This window comes from Heloderma suspectum, chromosome 2, assembly GCF_057233095.1.
Source record: "Heloderma suspectum isolate Gila_16-S chromosome 2, 16-S_ref, whole genome shotgun sequence".
Lineage (NCBI taxonomy): Eukaryota > Metazoa > Chordata > Lepidosauria > Squamata > Helodermatidae > Heloderma > Heloderma suspectum.
In genome coordinates, this window is record NC_139459.1 from 48,139,084 (window position 1) to 48,158,247 (window position 19,164).

Below are 19,164 nucleotides of genomic sequence, written 5' to 3' on the forward strand. Positions count from 1 at the left end.
GCCCTAGGGCTGCAGGTTACCCACCTCTGTTCTAGATAGATAGTGCTAACAAAACAAGGAGATAGTATTCCTATGAGGAACAGAAACTATTTATGTGCTTTCAAGTGATCCACCTAATTAAGAAAAGTACTTTGTGAAAATGTTGATGAGACCGCACCCAGATAGGACAAGAATTCTATCAGTTCAGATATATCTGTATCAGTGGCTTGAAAAACCAGTACTGAGATGATGCGATGTCCTGTAGACCCTTGGGAAACAAACAAATACGTGCTTTTTGGCAGCAAAAGCATATATTTAAAAAGTACTGCTTTAGAGAGGCTTGCAAGGGACCTTCATGCACTCACCTGCTGAAGAAATGGTTATGGAACCAAGAAGGCAGAGTAAAGTCAAAAGGAGGAGGAACCAAGTTCATGAATTCTGAGAAACATATCATTAAAGAGAAGGGGGATGAGGCTGGCCCTATATCCATAAATATATACTGATAAGAACAGAAGGATCACTTCAGTAGAACTCGTTTGCTTGAATTATTTGCATACCTTTGAAGAAAGCCTGTCCCTGTCTGAATATGCAGTACCCAAGCACACAATTTAAAAAATGTTGTTTTTTTGCTGTGATTGCTAGCTTATTGCAGATTTTAAGTGGAGAAGGGAAAAGATCTGAAATATTTAGTTTCCACACATTTGTTGATATAATTTCTTTCCTTTTGAGATTAATTTACTAGCCATTTTCTGCTGAGCATTCTTCAGTGAAAAATGCCTAATAAAGCCAATGGCAGTGGATTGTTTATGATTTCAAGCAGAAGATACTTTTCATATATCCTTAACAGTTTCTGTGAAATGACCTGGTAATTACATGCTGCTGTACATAATACAGGCCCATTCAGGGGTGCATGCTGTAGTTCTCACTTGCCTTGATGGAATAGCAGTTCAGGGTGATGGTGGTAGAGCTGTAGTTCAGTAGTAGGGCTTTGCATGCAGACGGTCCCAGGTTCAATCCTTGGCATCTCCAGGTAAAGGAGGAAAAACTCCTGCCTGAGAACCTGGAGAGCTACAGGCAGTCAGTGTTGACAATACTGAACCAGCGGTCTGACTTAGTATAAGGCAGCTTTCTGTGTTCCTGTGGTAGTTGGGGCCATGCACTTACTGCCTGCTACCACCAAATACAGTGATCAAGCAGAGGAGGGAGGACCTGAAGTCTTTAGACTTTACTGACAGCCAAACAAGATGAGAGGTTGGAGATCTACAATTGTAACATCTATCTCTTTAATAGCAGCCGTGTGTGTGCGAGTGTGTGTGTGTGTGTGTGAGTGAGAGAGAGAGAGAGAGAGAGAGAGAGAGCGCGCAGAGAAGAGATCTGGATTGGGACCATGACACTGGATGGGAGGAGAATTTTTAAGAAAACCTTTCTCCCCACCCATGCCATTTTAAGACAGGGGCTGAAGTTCAGTGGTAGAACACATACTTTGCATTCAGAAGGTTCTAAGTTCAATCCCCAGCATCTCCATGTAGGTCTAGGAAAGAATCCTGCCTGAAACTCTGGAGAGCCATTGCCGGTCAGTGTTAGCAATACTTGGCTAGAAGGACCAATGGTCTGAGTCCATATGAGGCAGATTCCTTTATTCCTATGACCCTGTTCCTGTGGCACAGGAAAACTGGTGTTGTGAGAGACAAGAGACATAATTAGCACCTGTGAGCTTTTCTGGAGTCATTAGGCATTGTTGAGGGCCAAGCCAGATGAGAGGCTGGAGACCCACGATTGTAGCGCCTGTTTCCTTAATAGCAGCCATCTGTGTGAGAAAGATGTGGATTAGGACCACTACACTGGCAGAGGATTTTTTTTCCTTCAAAAAAAGCCTTTCTCCCCACCCATGTCATTTTCCCAATGAAAATTGCCCCGAAGCTCTGATTTGCCCCATTGGGGAAAACATGCTGATATTTTACAGGTTTGCCTGTAAATTTTCTGTAGAAACAGCAGCTTCAGAGGCAATTTTCACTGGGGAAAATAATGTAGGGGAAAGGGCTAAGCCCCCACTTTCTCAGGGACTGGATTAGGACCTTTAGCTGATATTGCCTAACTTTTTTGAGACAAGAGGTCTAATAATGGATGTCTATGGTCTCATCTAGTTTGGTCCTACAGCTATCTATTGAAGTGCTGTTGCCAACTGAGGCCAAATTCAGTTCTCTCAAGAGGTGCACCTGGTGGATCTCCTTGATTGAAATAATTCTTGCATGGCCCAGGTTTGCCATTAGTGCCAGGTGGGCAGTTGAATTTATTTGCTGTAGAGAACAGTGAAACAGACTTTCTCATGGGACCCCTAGCATGCTAGGTTGGACTCTTGTCTGACTGTTGAGTTGTTAACTTGTTTGAAATTACTACATTTCAGGATCTTCTTTTTTGCTCCCAGTGCAGCAAAATATGTCAAATGGTTTTTATGAATATCATCTATGCTTCAAGATTTTCGAAGTGGATTGGTGACTGCTTTTGCATGCTAGGGACTTCACAATTAAATAATATACTGAAATGGTTGATAGTATCAAGGCGCTATTATGTCATGATGCCCTACCAGGGCATCATGACATATAGCATCCTCTGCAATCCAGACATAGCAAAATATGTCAGCTGACTGTCAACAACATCTTTTCTTGTAAGTTGACTGCTATCTCTTTTTCCATTTAGGATAGTATTAGTTTTTCTGTGACTACTGCATATCTGCTTTTGCAGGTAAATGTCCTAGATATGTAGAAGATTATAGAATGTGTTTAAGGCTTTCAGAGTGGACAGGGTGTGTGTGTGTGTGTGGGGGGGGGACTGTGCAGAGAAGTGGGGAAACTGTAAACAACATTATCTGTCAAGTCCAAATTCTAAATTTCAGATTATAGCACGCATGTATGTCCCCAAAAGATATTCTTGCCAGGGATATTGTGGTTTAAGCCATCTTATATAAGAATACGGCAGTGTAAGGCTTATTACTAGAGATCTACCACACCAATTGTGCTCATTTTTGTTTTAAACTGAAGCTTGAGCAGTGTAGACGTGCAGAAAATTTTGAATGTTCAAAAAGGTTCAAAGCTCAAGCTTTGGGCAGCTTGAGAAGCGAGAGGATGAGGCAAAGTGGAGGTTAATGTATATGCCCCACACTGCATGAAATGTAACATGTGACACAGCATGTGTATGCACATGTAATAATGCTTACTCCTCTGAGGTTTTAGAGTGCTGTGCCAATGAAAGGACAGGCACAGAATGTTGGGAAAGGGGCTGAAGAGAAGTCAGTTCATGATACATAGAGGAAGAGAAGCTGAAGAAAAGAACTGAAAGGACACCAGAGGGAGAAGAGAAAGAAAAATCGTACATCACATATTTTTGACCTCCAGCTTTAAGAAATGGTAAACAATCTTGTTAAAAAGAACTTTTGTTTTTTGTTTTCACCTTTGCTGGTTTATTTGCAGTACACTTATTTTTAAAATGTAAATGTTCCAGTCTCAAGGAAACATATTTTTATCCAATCATTTTCAGACTACTAGCCCCAATGGTGACACGGGATTTGCCCTAGTTTTCAGATATATCACAGGTCCATGTCATTGTGGGGTTTATACAGCTGAGAGATGAGCTCCCCAAAGGGGAATATAAAGCAGCTTTAAACCAAAGGGAGCATGTTCTTATTATGAAATTTTAGTTTATTTCAAAAGAAAGTTAACAGAATAAAGGCAACAAAAAGAAGAATGTACATAATAAAAAAATCAAAATCACTAAAGAAACAAAGGAATTCACAAATTATAAATCTTAGGCTATAACTGATATGCTTATGGAACATCTACAGTAAAACAGCATAAGTGGGACCTCACTACCTAATGAAAGAAAAAATACAAGTTATACAACATATAAAAGGTGCGAGTGCATGTCATTTTGTGTGTATGTGTGTATTAATTAAAAAAAATGGCAATTGTACTTGGTTGGAATTTTATCAAAAGTTTGAAGAGCTTCAACATAGGAAATACATGGAAACCATGGTGCCATAATATTCTTCAAGTTAGGATACACTTGCTGGGTTTATACATACTCATAGTCTCCCAAATTGTCTCAATCCACTGCTCTTTAGTTGGTTGCTTTGGAGAATTCTAGTTACATGCTATACATGACTTTGCAGCTGTATACAATTGCTTATAGAGCATGCTCTTATGTATATCCAGGTGCTGCTTTTCCCAAAAACAAGGTCTTTCAAAACACACATATTGTTTGGAACTGCACAGGTTTTCAGACCATTGCATGGATATCCACAGATATCTTAGGGTACCATGAGGGGACACAGAAATATCTATGGATTAAAAAAGAGAGAGAGAGAGAGGCTTAGGGTGCAATCCTATGCATGTTTAGACAGAAAAAAGTCTTACAACTCCCAGCTGGCTGGGGCATGCTGGGAGCTGCAGGACTTTTTTCTGTCTAAACATGCATAGGATTGTGCTGTTAAGGAGGAAGCTGCCTTCGACCAGGTCAGACTATTTGTCCATCCAGCCCAGTATTGTCTGCTCTGAAAGGCAGCTGCTGTCCAGGTTCTCAGGCACAGGTTTTGGACATCTCTAAAACTGAATGAAAGATCAGAAATGTGATCGCCTGCAGCACGTGGTGTTTTGGGGATTGGCTAAGTTACTTGATATGAAATGCTGTTGGAAGTAGGGATGGGGGGAAAATTGGCTTGGTTCTCATTTTAATGCATAGTTAACTAATTTCACACTTTCAAACCAATATGCAAACTGAAACTCAGTTATCCTTTGAAATTCAAACTTATCTGAATTTTGCAAAATGATTATCAGTGAAAAGAATATTAGTGAAAATTTCATTATTAGTGAAAGTAACATTAAAAACATTATATTAGAAACGCTGCTTGCCAAAAATGTGTATATTAAGCAAAATGGTGCACAAAAATGCATGTGTTAGGAAAAATGTGCACAAAAATGCATACACATTTTCATGCAAAGTTTAAAAAAAACCCTCAAAGTTCAGTGGAATTTAAGACTGGAAAAATGAAAAACTGAGAGAAACTGAAATCGATAAATTTGTCCATTCCCAGTTGGAAGTTATGATGATTTTATCTTCATGCAGTCCACACTTAGAGGGGGCAAAATTGCCTTCTAAGGCACCCTTTGAATGTTTATTTAGATCCCAAGTTTTTGGGTTGGAGTTGTGCTACACTTTATAAAAATCTGATTTTTGTGAATAGCTTCTCTGAAAAAGGTCCATCACAGAGAGGTTTCTGGTTCCATAATTAGAAGACTGGATGGAACAAGTTAATAAAATTAATGTTGCTTGTATTTTAAAGCCTAAAAAAACAACAACAACACTGAACCTGCTGAGCTTATCTGAAATCAACTACTACTGCAGAATGCAAGTTCGAGGCAGCAGATGAAATAATCAGGATTATATTACATATGTCTTTCCTGAGATCATATCTAAAGCAAAATATACTGCAGTAGCCTACAAATAGACCACCAAAAAGATTAGGGAAAGCAGTGGCTAGATTAGCAGGGTAAAATTCCACACTCTGCCTGCCTAGGCAGAAAGAGAACGTAATTAAAAAAAAAGGAAAGCAAAAGGTTTCAGTGAGGTGTGATAAGATTCTTTAGTACCAGGTCTGTAGCCACAGATGAGGAAAAGAAGAAAATCTGGCATAATTCCAACCTGTAAGTCTGCATGGCTCTTAAGACAATGGAAGGTGAAATGTGAAATAAATGGAGGTGATATTTTTTATCAGATAACCACTAATGCTGACAAGTGAAAAACTGCATCCAATGAAAAACTGTGGCCCAACAGAACTTCTGGAATGCATATCAGAGCTCATCTCACAGAGGAACAGGATTTGAAAGTGCCTGATCCATAAAAACCTTTGGATAGGGGGGAATGCTCCTTCCTTGTTCTCCTCGACCTCTCAGCGGCTTTTGATACCGTTGACCACGGTATCCTCCTGGACCCCCTGGAGGGGCTGGGCATTGGAGACACCGTATTACAGTGGTTCTGGTCCTTCCTCTCCGGCAGGTACCAGAGGGTAGCACTGGGAGAGGAGGTTTCGGACCTGTGGCCGCTCACTTGTGGGGTGCCACAAGGTTCCATCCTCTCCCCCATGCTATTTAACATCTATGTGAAGCCGCTGGGGGCTATCATCAGGAGGTTTGGGGTGCAGTGTCATCAATATACGGATGACACGCAGCTCTACCTCTTCTTTAAATCTTCACCAAGGTTGGCCATAGAATCCCTGTCCAAGATCCCTGTCTGGAGACGGTGAGTGGCTGGATGGGGAGGAATAAACTGAAGCTGAACCCTGACAAGACCGAGGTACTTTTGGTGGGAGACAAGAGGAGGTTGGGGGATGTTGACCTGGTGTTGAATGGGGTATGGCTACCCTTGAAAGACCAGGTTTGCGGCCTGGGGGTCATTTTAGATGCCCAGCTGTCCATGGAGGCTCAGGTGTCAGCTGTGAGTCGGACAGCGTTGTACCAACTCCATCTGATACAGCGGCTGAGCCCCTACCTTCCCGACCATCTGCTCCCATCGGTAGTACATGCCCTGGTCTCCTCTAGTTTAGACTACTGTAATGCACTCTATTGAATATGAACTTGAGCACGCTCCGGGAAAGAGCGCAGGACAGGAAGGCCTGGCGTGCTATGGTCCATGGGGTCACGAAGAGTCGGACACGACTGAACGACTGAACAACAACAAATGCACTCTATGTGCATTACCTTGAAGACAGTTCGGAAGCTGCAGCTGGTACAGAACGCGGCGGCTCGCCTGATTAGGCAGCTGCCAGCATGATCACATCACTCCAGTGCTGAAGGAGTTGCACTGGTTACCAGTTGTTTTCTGGGCCAAATTCAAGGTGTTGGTTTTGACCTTTAAAACCCTATATGGTTCCGGCCCAGCCTATCTTAAGGAGTGCCTCCAGCAAAACCAGACAGGCTGCTCAACAAGATCAGCTTCGGGTGGCCTTCTCTCTGTCCCATCAGCCAGGACAGCTAGGCTAGTGAGGACAAGGGAGAGGGCCTTCTCTGTGGTGGCCCCCACTCTGTGGAACTCCCTCCCTAGGGAACTCTGCCATGCCCCCTCTTTAATGAGCTTCCGCCACGCATTAAAAACGTGGTTGTTCAGGCAGGCATTTGGGGTGGGTTAGGGTATTTTTAGAAATATGATGTTTTAATGTAGAATTTTATTGTTTTAAAACTGTTGTATTGCTGTACATCGCCCAGAGTGGCCGGGTGACTGGCCAGATGGGCAGTTAAGAAAATAGATAGATAGATAGATAGATAGATAGATAGATAGATAGATAGATGATAGATAGATAGCTGAAGAAAACAACAGAGGAGATATCACTGTTGCCTTTGGGCCACTTAAATATATGTCATAATTGGAAAACAGGATTGGAAACAGAATAGAACACTGTTATATTTCTTCCACTGGGTGGCAGTAGAAACTTGCTGTGCCTATGACTGCAAAATCGTAATATGAAAAAATTCCTTTTGTGACAGAATTAAACACAAGGCTCATATTATTACCAAGTAGAGAGATTCCATGAAAAGAAAACTTCAGAAGCAGATACTAAGGGAAGAATCCAGTAGTAATGAGTAGATTTGTTTTTCTTAAAATGTATGGTCAAACAGAAAAGGGCAGGGGTTAAGAGTATGATATGTGGATCATCCTAACACAATAAGAAGTGCAAAAAAGTACTACTAGTAGTCAAATATATTTAAAGTTGTTTAAGCTGTCATCCTATGGTCTCTGGGAGGGTGTCCCAAGGACCATATAATTTTTTGGATCTTTCTTTGGGCAGACAGACAGGTCCGCCCTTGGAGATCTGACCTCAGAAGCCTCCTCCATGGGGCTGCAGAAAGGTCCACAACTAGTGCTCCTCAGATGTCAGAGCTCAGATGTGAGAGAGGGCAAAAAGGAGGCAGGCAGGGAGAGGCTGTGGATCAACAGGGTCCAAAGTCCTCCTGTTCCTCTGACATTCTCCCAGAAAAGGGGGGATCTGTGCCTAGATTTCCTGGAGTTGGTGTAGTTTATTTCTCTCCCATTGGAATCTCACGACCACCACTTCCTGCCCTATACTAGGAATTTTCCTCCATCTATGTTCAAACTGTCTCCCCACCTGTTTAATTGCTCTCAGCTCATGGGGCTGTATGAGGACTGCTAATCTGGAGAAGGCATTCAAGAGCAAATGCGTCAGCCACCAAGGCCATTTCAGCATTCCACAGATCAACCAGGGCTTTTACAGGAGAGCCAGCCATACCAGCTGGAAAACATCCCTAGAGCCCTCTGGAAACCATCCAGATCATTAGCTTCCAGGACAGGTCCCCCACCCTTGCAGAGGAAAAAAGCTGCCATGATTCTAAACCCTGAACAGGAGGTGATCTGATCATGACAAAAGGACTGATTCCAAGCCCCCTGACTTCAGATCACCCTTTCTGTTGCCAGCTGAAAAAAACAAGTCTAGAGGGTGCCCTATTACATGTGTTGGGCCACTGACTTATTTATTTATTTGATTTGTACCCTGTCTTTCTACTAAGAAAGTGGCATCCAAGGTGGCTTACAATAATAAATAAAACTTGATTAAGGGCACAACCCTATGCATGTTTAGAAAGAAAAAAGTCCTATAACTCCCAGCATTCCCCAGCCAGTTTTTTCTGTCTAAACATGCATAGAATTGCACCCTAAAACAATAAGAAAACAAACACACTAACACTCAATTAAAAACACAACAATAACATAATAAAAACAGCATCCACCCGAACAGACCCGGTTACAAGCCAAAGGCCTGCTTAAATAAAAGGTCTTTGCCTGGTGGCAGAAGGACAGCAGAGAGGGAGTGAACATAGCCTCCCTTGGCCGGGAGTTCCACATGTTGGGACAGTCCCATGGTTGTCATGAAAGCCATGAAGTCCTGAGCTGCCCCAGACAAAGTGAATGTTGACATCCCCCATAACCAACAACCTGGCGGTCCTCAACTACATATCCAAGATCACCTCTGTCAGCTCAGGTAGGGAGACTGTTGAGCAGTGGGGTGGGCAGTACACCAGCTGAATCCCAAATAGGTCCCACTAGTCCAACACAAGATGCCAACACTCCACTGGTAGTAAGTCAGACAGGGAACCTGGAGAGAGAGAGATGGAATTCCTACAGACCACAGCAACTCCCTCTCCAGCCCTCAAGTCTACCCTTCAGTATCTTTGTGTACTCAGTTGGAAGAGACTAACTCCCCCTTGCTCGCCTGCCAACTCACCCTGATCTCAGTTATTCATCTCAGATCAGCTGCCTCATCCATTATTAAATCATGGATGAGGGCCATCTTATTATGAACCAATTTGGCATTTAGAAACAGCATGTAGAGACCTTAGGGCAAGCTGATAGGGCAACCACAGCTGTTAGCTCTCGGGGCCATGTGCTCCTTACTTGGCTAGCCCTCCTCCCAATGCCATACCTCCTCCTATCTGTAGCCACACTAATTGCCCACCTGGTTCCCCCCCCTCCTTCTACTTGGCCCCATATCCTGTCCCTCAGACACATGATCAGGTCCTAAGAGGGAAATCAAACCCACCCCAAAGACTCCAAAAAACAATCTGCTAGATGTTAGAGGAGTGACTCTTGCCTTTGCATGCCACCACAGATAGCTCCACCACCCTGCATCAGGCCTTGCAGATAAAGGCCTTTCCCAAGAATAAAGCACAGGTGGTTCAAGTTATCAAGTCAGCCTGGGGGAGGCTGTCAGCTCTTGCCAACTATGTCAGCATCCCCCACATCAGTAGCCAAACAGTGACAGGCAACAATGCAGAACAGGGTACCAGATGGTAAGACACAGCTCACCTGCTCAGCAAAATGCCCTGGCTGCCTTATCTGTTGCTTCAGGCCATCCCCCGGAATAAAGCAAGGCTGTTTTTGTGTTGCTTTTTTTTTACATTACGTTCGTAAAATTCTAAAAAAGGGAAAAGGTGGACTCTAAGGGCTTTTCTATATGAGGCATGTATTGTCATTCCCTACTCATTTTTTTACAAGGTTCTTTAGACAATGTCGTGAACCTCCAGTTTTGTTTCTGTGTCTAAAAAGAGCACTTTTGGTGACTTTTTTTTAGAGCAGGGAAAGTATGGTATTTAATTGTAAAACCAAAAGAAAACACTTTTTTACTTATGTATTTGCGCTATTCTGCTACACCACAGTGCCACCTAGAGGTTATGTGGCTGAAAGGCAGGAAAAGAAACGCTCGTCGTGTAGCGCTCAGATTTCAATTCTGTGATGAAACCAGAAGTAGATACAGCAGATTAATGGCTGATTAACAGCCTTGTGTAGAAAAACTCTAAAAGAGGGCTTATTTTAATTATGCATTAAGGCTTGGTAGCAGGATAACTGTTACCAGAAGGACACTTTAATGAAGTATAATGAAAGTATAGTGCCATAAAAGCAAATGCTTTGGATTTATAAATAACCATGGCAAGAGAAGACACTGCTGATCTGAAAAAAAAAAAAAGGTCAACATTTGTCGCTTGCTATGCTGCTGACTGAGACAATAACTGTACTGGGGTTAATCCAAATTGTCTGCCTGGTTTAGTACATTGTCTCTGACAGTGAACAATGTCAGATGAAAGCTATAGGAAATATACCTCACTGTTCCCCCCTAAATCCAGATATATTTAATAAGTTAAATAGCACCAGTCCTAATGCTGATCGCTGGGGACCCCTTTGCTTACTTTCCTCCATTACAAAAAGTGTCTGTTTATTCCTTTAAAAACACATACAAAACCAGTTAGTGATGAATACGAGAATCGATCCCTTTAATCTATGACTGCCAAATTTTCTTAATTATGTGTTGGAAAGGAGGTAAAGCACAGCAAGAATATGAGAATATACCTCCTGTCTGTAGGATACAGCTCCACAGTAATAACGTCTAGTGAGTTCCACGCCGAGATGGTGAGGCCATTGTATAGACACAGCATGCCTATCATCATAGATTCACTTGTACCAAACCACAGGAAAAAGCAGCTAATTCCAGAAAGAATCATAGAACCACCTGTATGTAAGGCAAACAATAAGAATTACTATGGATTTTGTTATAGGCTTTGCAAAGCAGTGCGATACTGTTGTCATTGTGACCTCGAACCCTAAGCAATGCTCTGGACACCAACACAAAGGGCCCAGGCATGTTGTGAGGGCCAGAGGCAGAAGCTGCAAAAACATTGGACCCAGCCTTGACATTAAGCCTTAACCAAACAGGCACAGACCCCTCAAGCAAGAGACCATAAAAGGAAGGATTCCCTTGAGGGACCAGGTTCTTGCCCATGTGTGAAAGCAACTATGAGAAACTAGGCTCTAGACCAGAGGACTATCCCTTAAAGACGCTTAGGAATGGGGTGGAGCCTAAGAAGGGTTAAGGAGACTATGAGAGCCCAATTGGACCTAGGAACCCATAGGAACAAGTTGTCTGCTGAGATCTGTCTAGAATGCCAAATGACCCGTCTGACTACACTTTCCCTTGGTCCATGGTTTCTAATCTTGAGCTGGATGCAGCCCCTGCCTTCCTACTGAGTGTTCTTGCCATCAACTTGAAACCTCTGTCTGGCTCTGGCTCCTCCAAGCCCTTCTATGGACTAGGTCTTGCCAGGAAAAGACAGCTGTCTTCTGCAGATTATTCCATGTGACGAAATGGTGCAAGTGCTCATACATATATTATACAGCAATCACCTGTTAAAACCTCTTGACATTTTTAAAATAAAAAGCAGGAGCCTGTGAGTTTGATCAGAGGAATGACAGCATGGCTGTTTAACCCTTTCCTCTGGCCATTTCCCAACTCTACATACAGATGGAAAATAAAGGTTGCAATCCTATGCCACTTACCTGGGACTAAGCCCATTGAAAACAATGGGATTTACCTGTGAGTAGACATGTCTGGAATTGTGCTGTCAATAACTCCTCTCCTGTTCAAGCTCACAATTCTTGCAGCTACTTTTCACTTAAAACAATCAAACAAAGCCATTGGGAAACTTGTTACACACATGTGATGCGTAACATCTAAGTTGGCCATGAACTTGTGGAAAGAATTAGATAAACTTTCTTTCTGTTTACCTGCAGAGTTTATGTTCAAATTGTTTTTTTAAAGTTAAAAAAATCCTCCGTCCCAACCATCAACTGTAAACCCTAAAAGATAAAGGGGGGATACAGCTGCTTAAAGCAAAGTTCATACCTAACATCGTTAAACGCCCAATTCTGTCCATCAGAAGAGCTGAGACGATATTCCCTGGTAATACTGCTAGAGTCCCCAGGAAATTAACGAAGTAAATCCAATAGGCACTGTAATCATCATCAAAAGAAATTTGACATCCTGTCTTGTTATGAAGGAATGGGCTGTTTATAAATGTACTGCCAGGGCATTTAGATGGTTCAATATCTATGGAAACAGAGAAAGTGACAGTTTGAACACTATCAGGAACTCGTGAAAGTATCTGATTTCAAAACATTTCCAATACTGATAGTCTCCATGATAAATGACTCTTCAACAGAGTGCTTTCAAAAGAGGGATAAAAGACAAAATCAATATTCACAGTGACTCCAGGGTTCTGTATTTTAAATGTTTTATGATGCTGTATTGTGTTTCATTGTTGGGTTTTGTTAACATGGAGTTGCCTGTTTTTCCAACTAAAAAGCAGGATACAAATATGATGTTCTCTCTTTTTAGATGGTTCTGTTAATATTGTTTTTTATGTTTTTTACTGTTCCCTGATGTCTTGAGATATCTTCAGGTGGAAAAATGGGGCAAGTTGAATAAATAAACAAAATAAACAAATAAACAAAGCATTATTTCTTCAGTGGGATAATGGATTTCCTTCAGATAACAAGTCAAATGTAATTTTCAATGTTGTGCGCTTCAACAAATGTCATATACAAAACTTAATGGAGTCTGTAACATTAGTAGATACAAGTACAAAACCTGTTAGGGAGTGGGTGGTTCATTTGGCAGGTGGGTGATGTTCAACATGTTCTGGAGGGGGTTGCTCTCCCCCTAAAAGATCAGGTTTGTATTTTGGGGGTGCTCTTGGACCCAGAACTGTCACTTGAGGCACAGGTGAACTCAGTGGCATGGAGCACCTTTTATCAGCTTAGGCTGATATACCAACTATGCCTTTATCTGGACAGAGATAGCCTAGCTACAGTTATACACGCTCTGATAACCTCTCGTCTAGATTACTGCAATGCGTTATTTATTCGTGGGGTTGCCTTAGAAAATGGTCTGGAAACTTCAGCTAATCCAAAACAGGGTAGCAAGATTGTTAACAGGGACTGGCCAATGAGATCACATTACACTAGTACTTTTCCAGCTGCACTGGCTGCCAGTCCATTTCCGGGCCTGATTCAAAGTGCTGGTATTAACATTCAAAGCCCTAAATGGCTTGGGACTAGGTTATCTGAAGGACCGCCTCCTCCCATATGTGCCTGGCCGGACACTGAGATTATCTTCAGGGGTTCTTCTTCATGAGCCCCTGCCAAAGGAAGTAAGGTGGGTGGCTACCCAGAAGAAGGCCTTTTTTGCTGTGGAACCCCAGCTGTGGAATGAGCTCCCTAGAGAGGTTCGCCTGCCACCTACGTTGTACTCCTTCCGGCACCAGGTGAAGAAGACCTTTTTTATTCTCCCAATATTTTAGCATTTTAGTTTCCTAGTCTTTTAGCTCTAGTGTTTTAAATCTGTATTTTAAATCTCTGCATTGCTGCTAGATTTTATTCTGGTTGTACTGTTATATTGTGGTTTTAAGCTTTCATATTTTATATTGTTTTATGCTGCACTTTGTGGTTTTAATTTTTGTGAACTGCCCAGACAGCTTTGGTTATTGGGCGGTATAGAAATAAAATAAATAAAATAAAGTAGCTCAGTTTCAGAGTGAACCAAACAGACCCTACCTTGGCTAGAGAACAGTAACCCTGGTGCCTGTCACCCTCAACTTTGGTGACTGGGGAAACACAGACAAAGGTATACGCCTCCACAGCTATGTCATGTACGCAAGGCTAGATTGGACATCATCAGATTCTAATCAAACTTGCAGATGTGCATATGCCCCAGAGGGAGGGGATAAAATTAAGCAAGGTATGCATGTCTCACACAGAGTGATCTCTCTCTGGAATATGGCAAGATGTCATGAAAAGTTTTCCCCAATGTGCTTCATTGAGGTAGGAATCCTCACCAAGTATTTCTTTTGTGTCAGGAATAGCTTTTATTGGAAGAGCGATCAAGTCCTTCGTCTGAGGACAAGTACCACCATTTCCAACACCAATTTTGCAAGTTTTTAGTTAGGTTGTCTTACCAGGTGTAATGTCAATTCTTTTGTGGAAAAAATATAAAAAGTTAAGTTTTTCAATAGCAAGGTATGCCAGCTTTGATGGGTGCCAAGTCACGGGTGACAGGCAAATGTTACCTGCTCTCCCCACAGGCAAACTTGGGTTCTCAAGTTCTTCATGGAACCATTATACAAACTCCAGGCTGGTCCTCTGAATCTGAGGTTCTGTTTCTCCCCAGCTTAGGTTTTCCCAAACAAGCAGCCGCTTGTCTGGGTATATCTATATCTCCCACTGGGGAACACAAAAGTCTTTTTGAAAGGCACAGAGCTTTCCAGTCTTCAGGAAAGGGCTTCCACCCAGGAAAAGGTAAATCCTGCTACAAATGTATTCTCCACCCCCATTACCCCTGCTTTCTGAGTAAGGTGTGCGGGGGGGGGGGGGGCCCGCACACGTGCATGCACGTAAGTAATTTGGCTCTAAACTTCTGAATTGGTTAGGGTCTCAGCTTTTGAGTGCATTTTTCCCTGGCTTCGCTGGTGGAAAGGACTGCAGCTAAGACCCATTTTTGTGGTTTTTGTTTTTAGGTCTTGAGAATTTGAGGGTGCTATCGTCAGCTCTCTCTTCTAGAACTGGTGACTGACTATCAAGTTCTACAGTTAAGGGAACCTGATGCCAAGATGGGCTTGCATAAACTAAAGGCAAGTGCACAAGGTGCTTTAAACTGGAGTGGGTGGTACAAGCTCCAGGTAAAACCCCTACCTGTAGCCTTGTAAAGTACAGTGAGTGAATGCCAGGTGTAACCAGAACACAACCCCTTCCCTATTGGCTTAGTTTCCCTCCAACCCATTCTCCCTACCCCACTCCCAACATTCACTCCACCATCATATTCCCTTCCTTTTCCTACTCCCATGAGTGTTAGAGATGCTGCATTACCCAATCCTGTCTTCCTTGTGCTATCATTCCAATCCCCCCATCCCCCCTACAGAAAGAACTGTGCATGTCCACAGCCTCATTTTGGGTTTCAGGGATCAGCCATGTCAAGAACATAGCTAATTTCCCCAGGTAGAGTACAGTTCTCAAGGGAGGCTTGTAGGTTCATTATCATGATTATGCTTGTATTTAAAGTGACCAACTTGCCCAAAATCAACTTATGGATTTTAAATTCTTGTCTGTAATCAATATGTGGTGTTACCCTGATAACTTGTGTATGTGTGTGGATCCCCAGATGGGGAGGTCTCCTCTTAGCTATAGATGCTCTATGACCAATGTCTAAAGGTCCCTGTTGGGTTTAATGAATGTGTGGCCATGGGAACATGGACAAGGGATACATATGTCTGCACAAAAAGGGAGCACATTTGGTAACAGAAGGCATTTGCCATTGTCTAGTTTTTTAATAGTTTTATTATTACTTAATCATTTAGAAGCTGAGAGTTCCCTCACTCAGGTGCAAGGGGGGTGGGAGAATTGTTCTCGTTGAACTAGTCTTAGATTCCATTGTAACCATCCATAACTACCGCAGTCCTGGCAAGAAATGCTTGACAAAATGGGACCCCAGTGGAAATGCACAGCAAAATAATTAGTTTCCTTCCAGCATACCTGTGTTGAAGAAAGTGGTCCCCACAAAAGTGCAGTTCCTAAAATATGTGTTCAGTGTGGTAATATCTTCAAAATAACAGTTCTCAAAGAGGGAATCTTGAAAAGTAACCGCTTTGAATTTCATCATTGTAAACCTGAGCAATAGAAATATTTTGTACAGTCAACTTAAGGCATCAGGAATAACAAGAGGCCTAACTGTGCAGCCTTATTGATGCTGCAACAGTATGACTCAATGCAATTCAAATGTGACATTCCGATCATCCAAACCATATAGTGATATCTTCAAAGTCACCCTTTGGAGTTGTAAATATGTTGCAGGCTTGCACATTTCATCTTTTCCTCTCACATGCAAAGTCCCTCCTCTCTTTCCAGGTTTGGAAAACCATAGTTTGCTGTGACATCTGAATCTGCCAAACTATGATTAGCATTAACCAGGAATTGACGCTAAACCATGATTTGAAACCATGGTTTGGATGCACTTCCTGGTTAGCGTTAATCATAATTCACACAATTTGGAAATCAGAGCAACCTATGATTATTATAAACTAGGAAAATGGAGAAGGTACTCAGGGACAGCAATCCTATGACAGCTAGCCAGTGTCTAGATGGCCATAGGATTTTTCAGTTTCTGGGAACCGCATTCCCTGCCCCCGCCACCTTGTAGGCAGCACAATTCTTCCCCATCTCCGCACTCGTAACCACAGCATGGAGTGGGCAAAAGGGGGGTATTCCTGGGGATGGGGAGGAGACTGCAGAAGTGTTGTTATGACACTTCCTATGTGCTGTGCGGCCTCCCCCTCCCCTCACTCTGACATCCCCAGCTAGACAGCCAAAATCGTCTGTCTAGCCACAAATGCAGGGTGGCCGGAGCACAGAGGAGAGGACTGGATAGTCGGCCGCCTCCAAGTTTGGCAGCAGTCAACTATCCTGATAGGATTGTGCCCTAAGAGAAATAGGGAAAGAGAGAGGGTGTGAACCTGTGGCAGCTTCCCAATCCTGCAAACCATAGTTTGGAGAACCAGGATATGAAAACTGAATTGAACTCATATCCTTGAGACCCAAACCTTCAAAAGGAAAATGAGAATCCTGGAATATAAAAGGAGGCAATGATACAATACACACAATGCAAGTAACTCATTCTCGGCTCAACCTACCTCAAAGGATTGTTATGCATATACAATGTGATAAACCAGTGAATGATGCCCTGGGTTTCTTAGACAAAGGGCAATAAATAAATCTAAAAAACAGGAGTGAATAGTGGTGTAGTCCAAACGATAGATAGCATATTGAACTCAGTATTCAAGTCTCACCTCAGCAATGGCCTGCGGTAGCTATGGGCATGTCACTGTCAAATTGAGATTCCTAACTCTTTTACATGAACTAATTCCCACAAAAGAGCTAAATCTATCACTTAGTCTCTATACAATGCCAAGGAAATATTTCTGTGCATGATCAAGATTTACAGTATTAAGAATAAGCCTCTCAAAAACAAACTTAACTATTATGAATGAAGATTGGGGGTGGGGGGAGATCTAGACAAAAATGTATACTACCAGTCATTTATTTCAGAAAGCAAATTATTTGTTTATTTCTCTCAACCTGTCATTGATGAATGTTCCATTGAAGTGGATCTGATTTTCCAAAGTAAAGTTGAAGTCAAAGCCTGTAAGGTTCTGCTGTTCAAAAATCTTCCTTCTAGAAGCATATTCTTCTGCTTGTAGATGCTTAATGACATCTGGAAACCAGACTGACAATCCATAGTAACTGTGAAAAGCAATTGGCATAACTTCAACAAATTTTGTTTCAAAGGAATATGTCAGAATTATGATTTCTTAAATCATAAGAACTCAACTGAAACCCATGACACATAACTATGGGTTGTAATGCAGCCAGCGTTTTGCTAAAAATGCATTGATTAAAAAATGTTTTAAAATACAGTGGCTGCATTTGGACATAATGCTAAACCACTGTTTAGCTTTACAAGAATGAGCTTAGCTTCCTCCTGGACTTATGCATTCTCCCCCTCCTCTTCTGGAGCTGCTGTGAGCTCTGAAATTGCTGTTTCTGTTTTAGATTAATCACAGTTTAGTGAATTGTCTGAACCCTAAACTGTAGTTAATCTTAACTGTAGTTAGTGAAAATAAGTCAGCTTCATAAAATTGATTTGGTTGGCTTGTTTCCACTAACTATAGTTAGAATTAACTGTAGTTTTCTGGGTTCAGACAACATGCCATAAAATGGCATGCCATAAAATGCATGCCATAACACAGCATGCCATAAAATGGAAGTGAACACTTCTGAACTCCACACCAAAGAAAGCTGGGGGAAATGTGTGAGCCAGGAAGAGGCTTAGCTCATCCTTGTAGTGCTAAAACATGAGTTACCATTATATCTAAACCAGCCCATTATGTGGTAAAATGTTTTTCACCCCACAGGTTGAAACTGGGGGAACATTTCTTGTTGGTTTTTTTTTTTTTTTTTGCACACTGTCTATGCTCTGGAGCTAATTTATATAGCACCAAATTTCAAGTTAGTTTCAGATGATGTCATGTTAGCCAGAAGCAGAGGCAGGGAATCAACAGTGTCCTAAACGTAATAGTGCTTACCCTTTGAAAAACCTAGGGAGTATTTATGTACAATACTCTGATTGGAAAAGGACCATTAATCCAATTTATTTTCTTTCTTTGCTCACAACCTTGTGTGATAGAAATCTCTTGCTAGTTCATTTTGTAGTTTTAGTAGGAGGAGGTAATGAATAAATTCGTATAACTCATTTTAAAGAAAAACATCGCTTGTGTGCTTTTAGTCTGTTTTCTGCTACCCAACCACAGCTGCACTATAGTAAAGAGTGGAGGGCGGAGGAAGAAAAACTCTCCTTTGTTGAATCTGTTTAGCCCATGAGATTTAGATCTATGACCCATAGTCAACTGGAAAAATATACCAGGGAGAACTCAAGGGCACACTATACACTCCACTGCCTCAAAGAAAGACAACCTAATGAGCAGACAGATTGGCTGAAAGGACCTCCATTGCTGGTGGCAGTGAGAGAATACCAAGCTTGCTTCAGCTGTGAGGGAATTAAGGAGCACTTCCACACTGGTGACTCCTAACACTGTCTAATCATTACTTTTATGCTACAAGCTACATGCGGAATTGCAAATGACTGGATCAACCAAAGGTTATCTAGTCCAGCATCCTGTTTCCCACAGTTGACTTCAAGAAGACCACAAACAGAATATGAGGGCAATAACCCTCTCCCACTGCAGTTTCCAA

General features: G+C 42.1%; 1 protein-coding gene across 3 annotated transcripts in view; it reads right to left on the reverse strand.

Annotated features, from left to right (window-relative positions):
• The window catches only part of SV2C (synaptic vesicle glycoprotein 2C), a 181,477-nt gene that overhangs the window by 14,218 nt on the left and 148,095 nt on the right, over window positions 1–19,164 (reverse strand). For 2 of the 3 annotated variants that reach the window (XM_084833436.1, XM_084833434.1), the window contains exons 9-12: window positions 17,491–17,655; window positions 15,892–16,025; window positions 12,212–12,415; window positions 10,882–11,041 (exon numbers count right to left, since the gene is read on the reverse strand). In XM_084833436.1, coding sequence (XP_084689562.1) covers window positions 10,882–11,041; window positions 12,212–12,415; window positions 15,892–16,025; window positions 17,491–17,655 — 663 coding nt within the window. Of the gene's footprint in view, window positions 1–3,423; window positions 4,313–10,881; window positions 11,042–12,211; window positions 12,416–15,891; window positions 16,026–17,490; window positions 17,656–19,164 lie in introns of those variants that run through there. The other variant, XM_084833435.1, reaches the window with a different exon arrangement.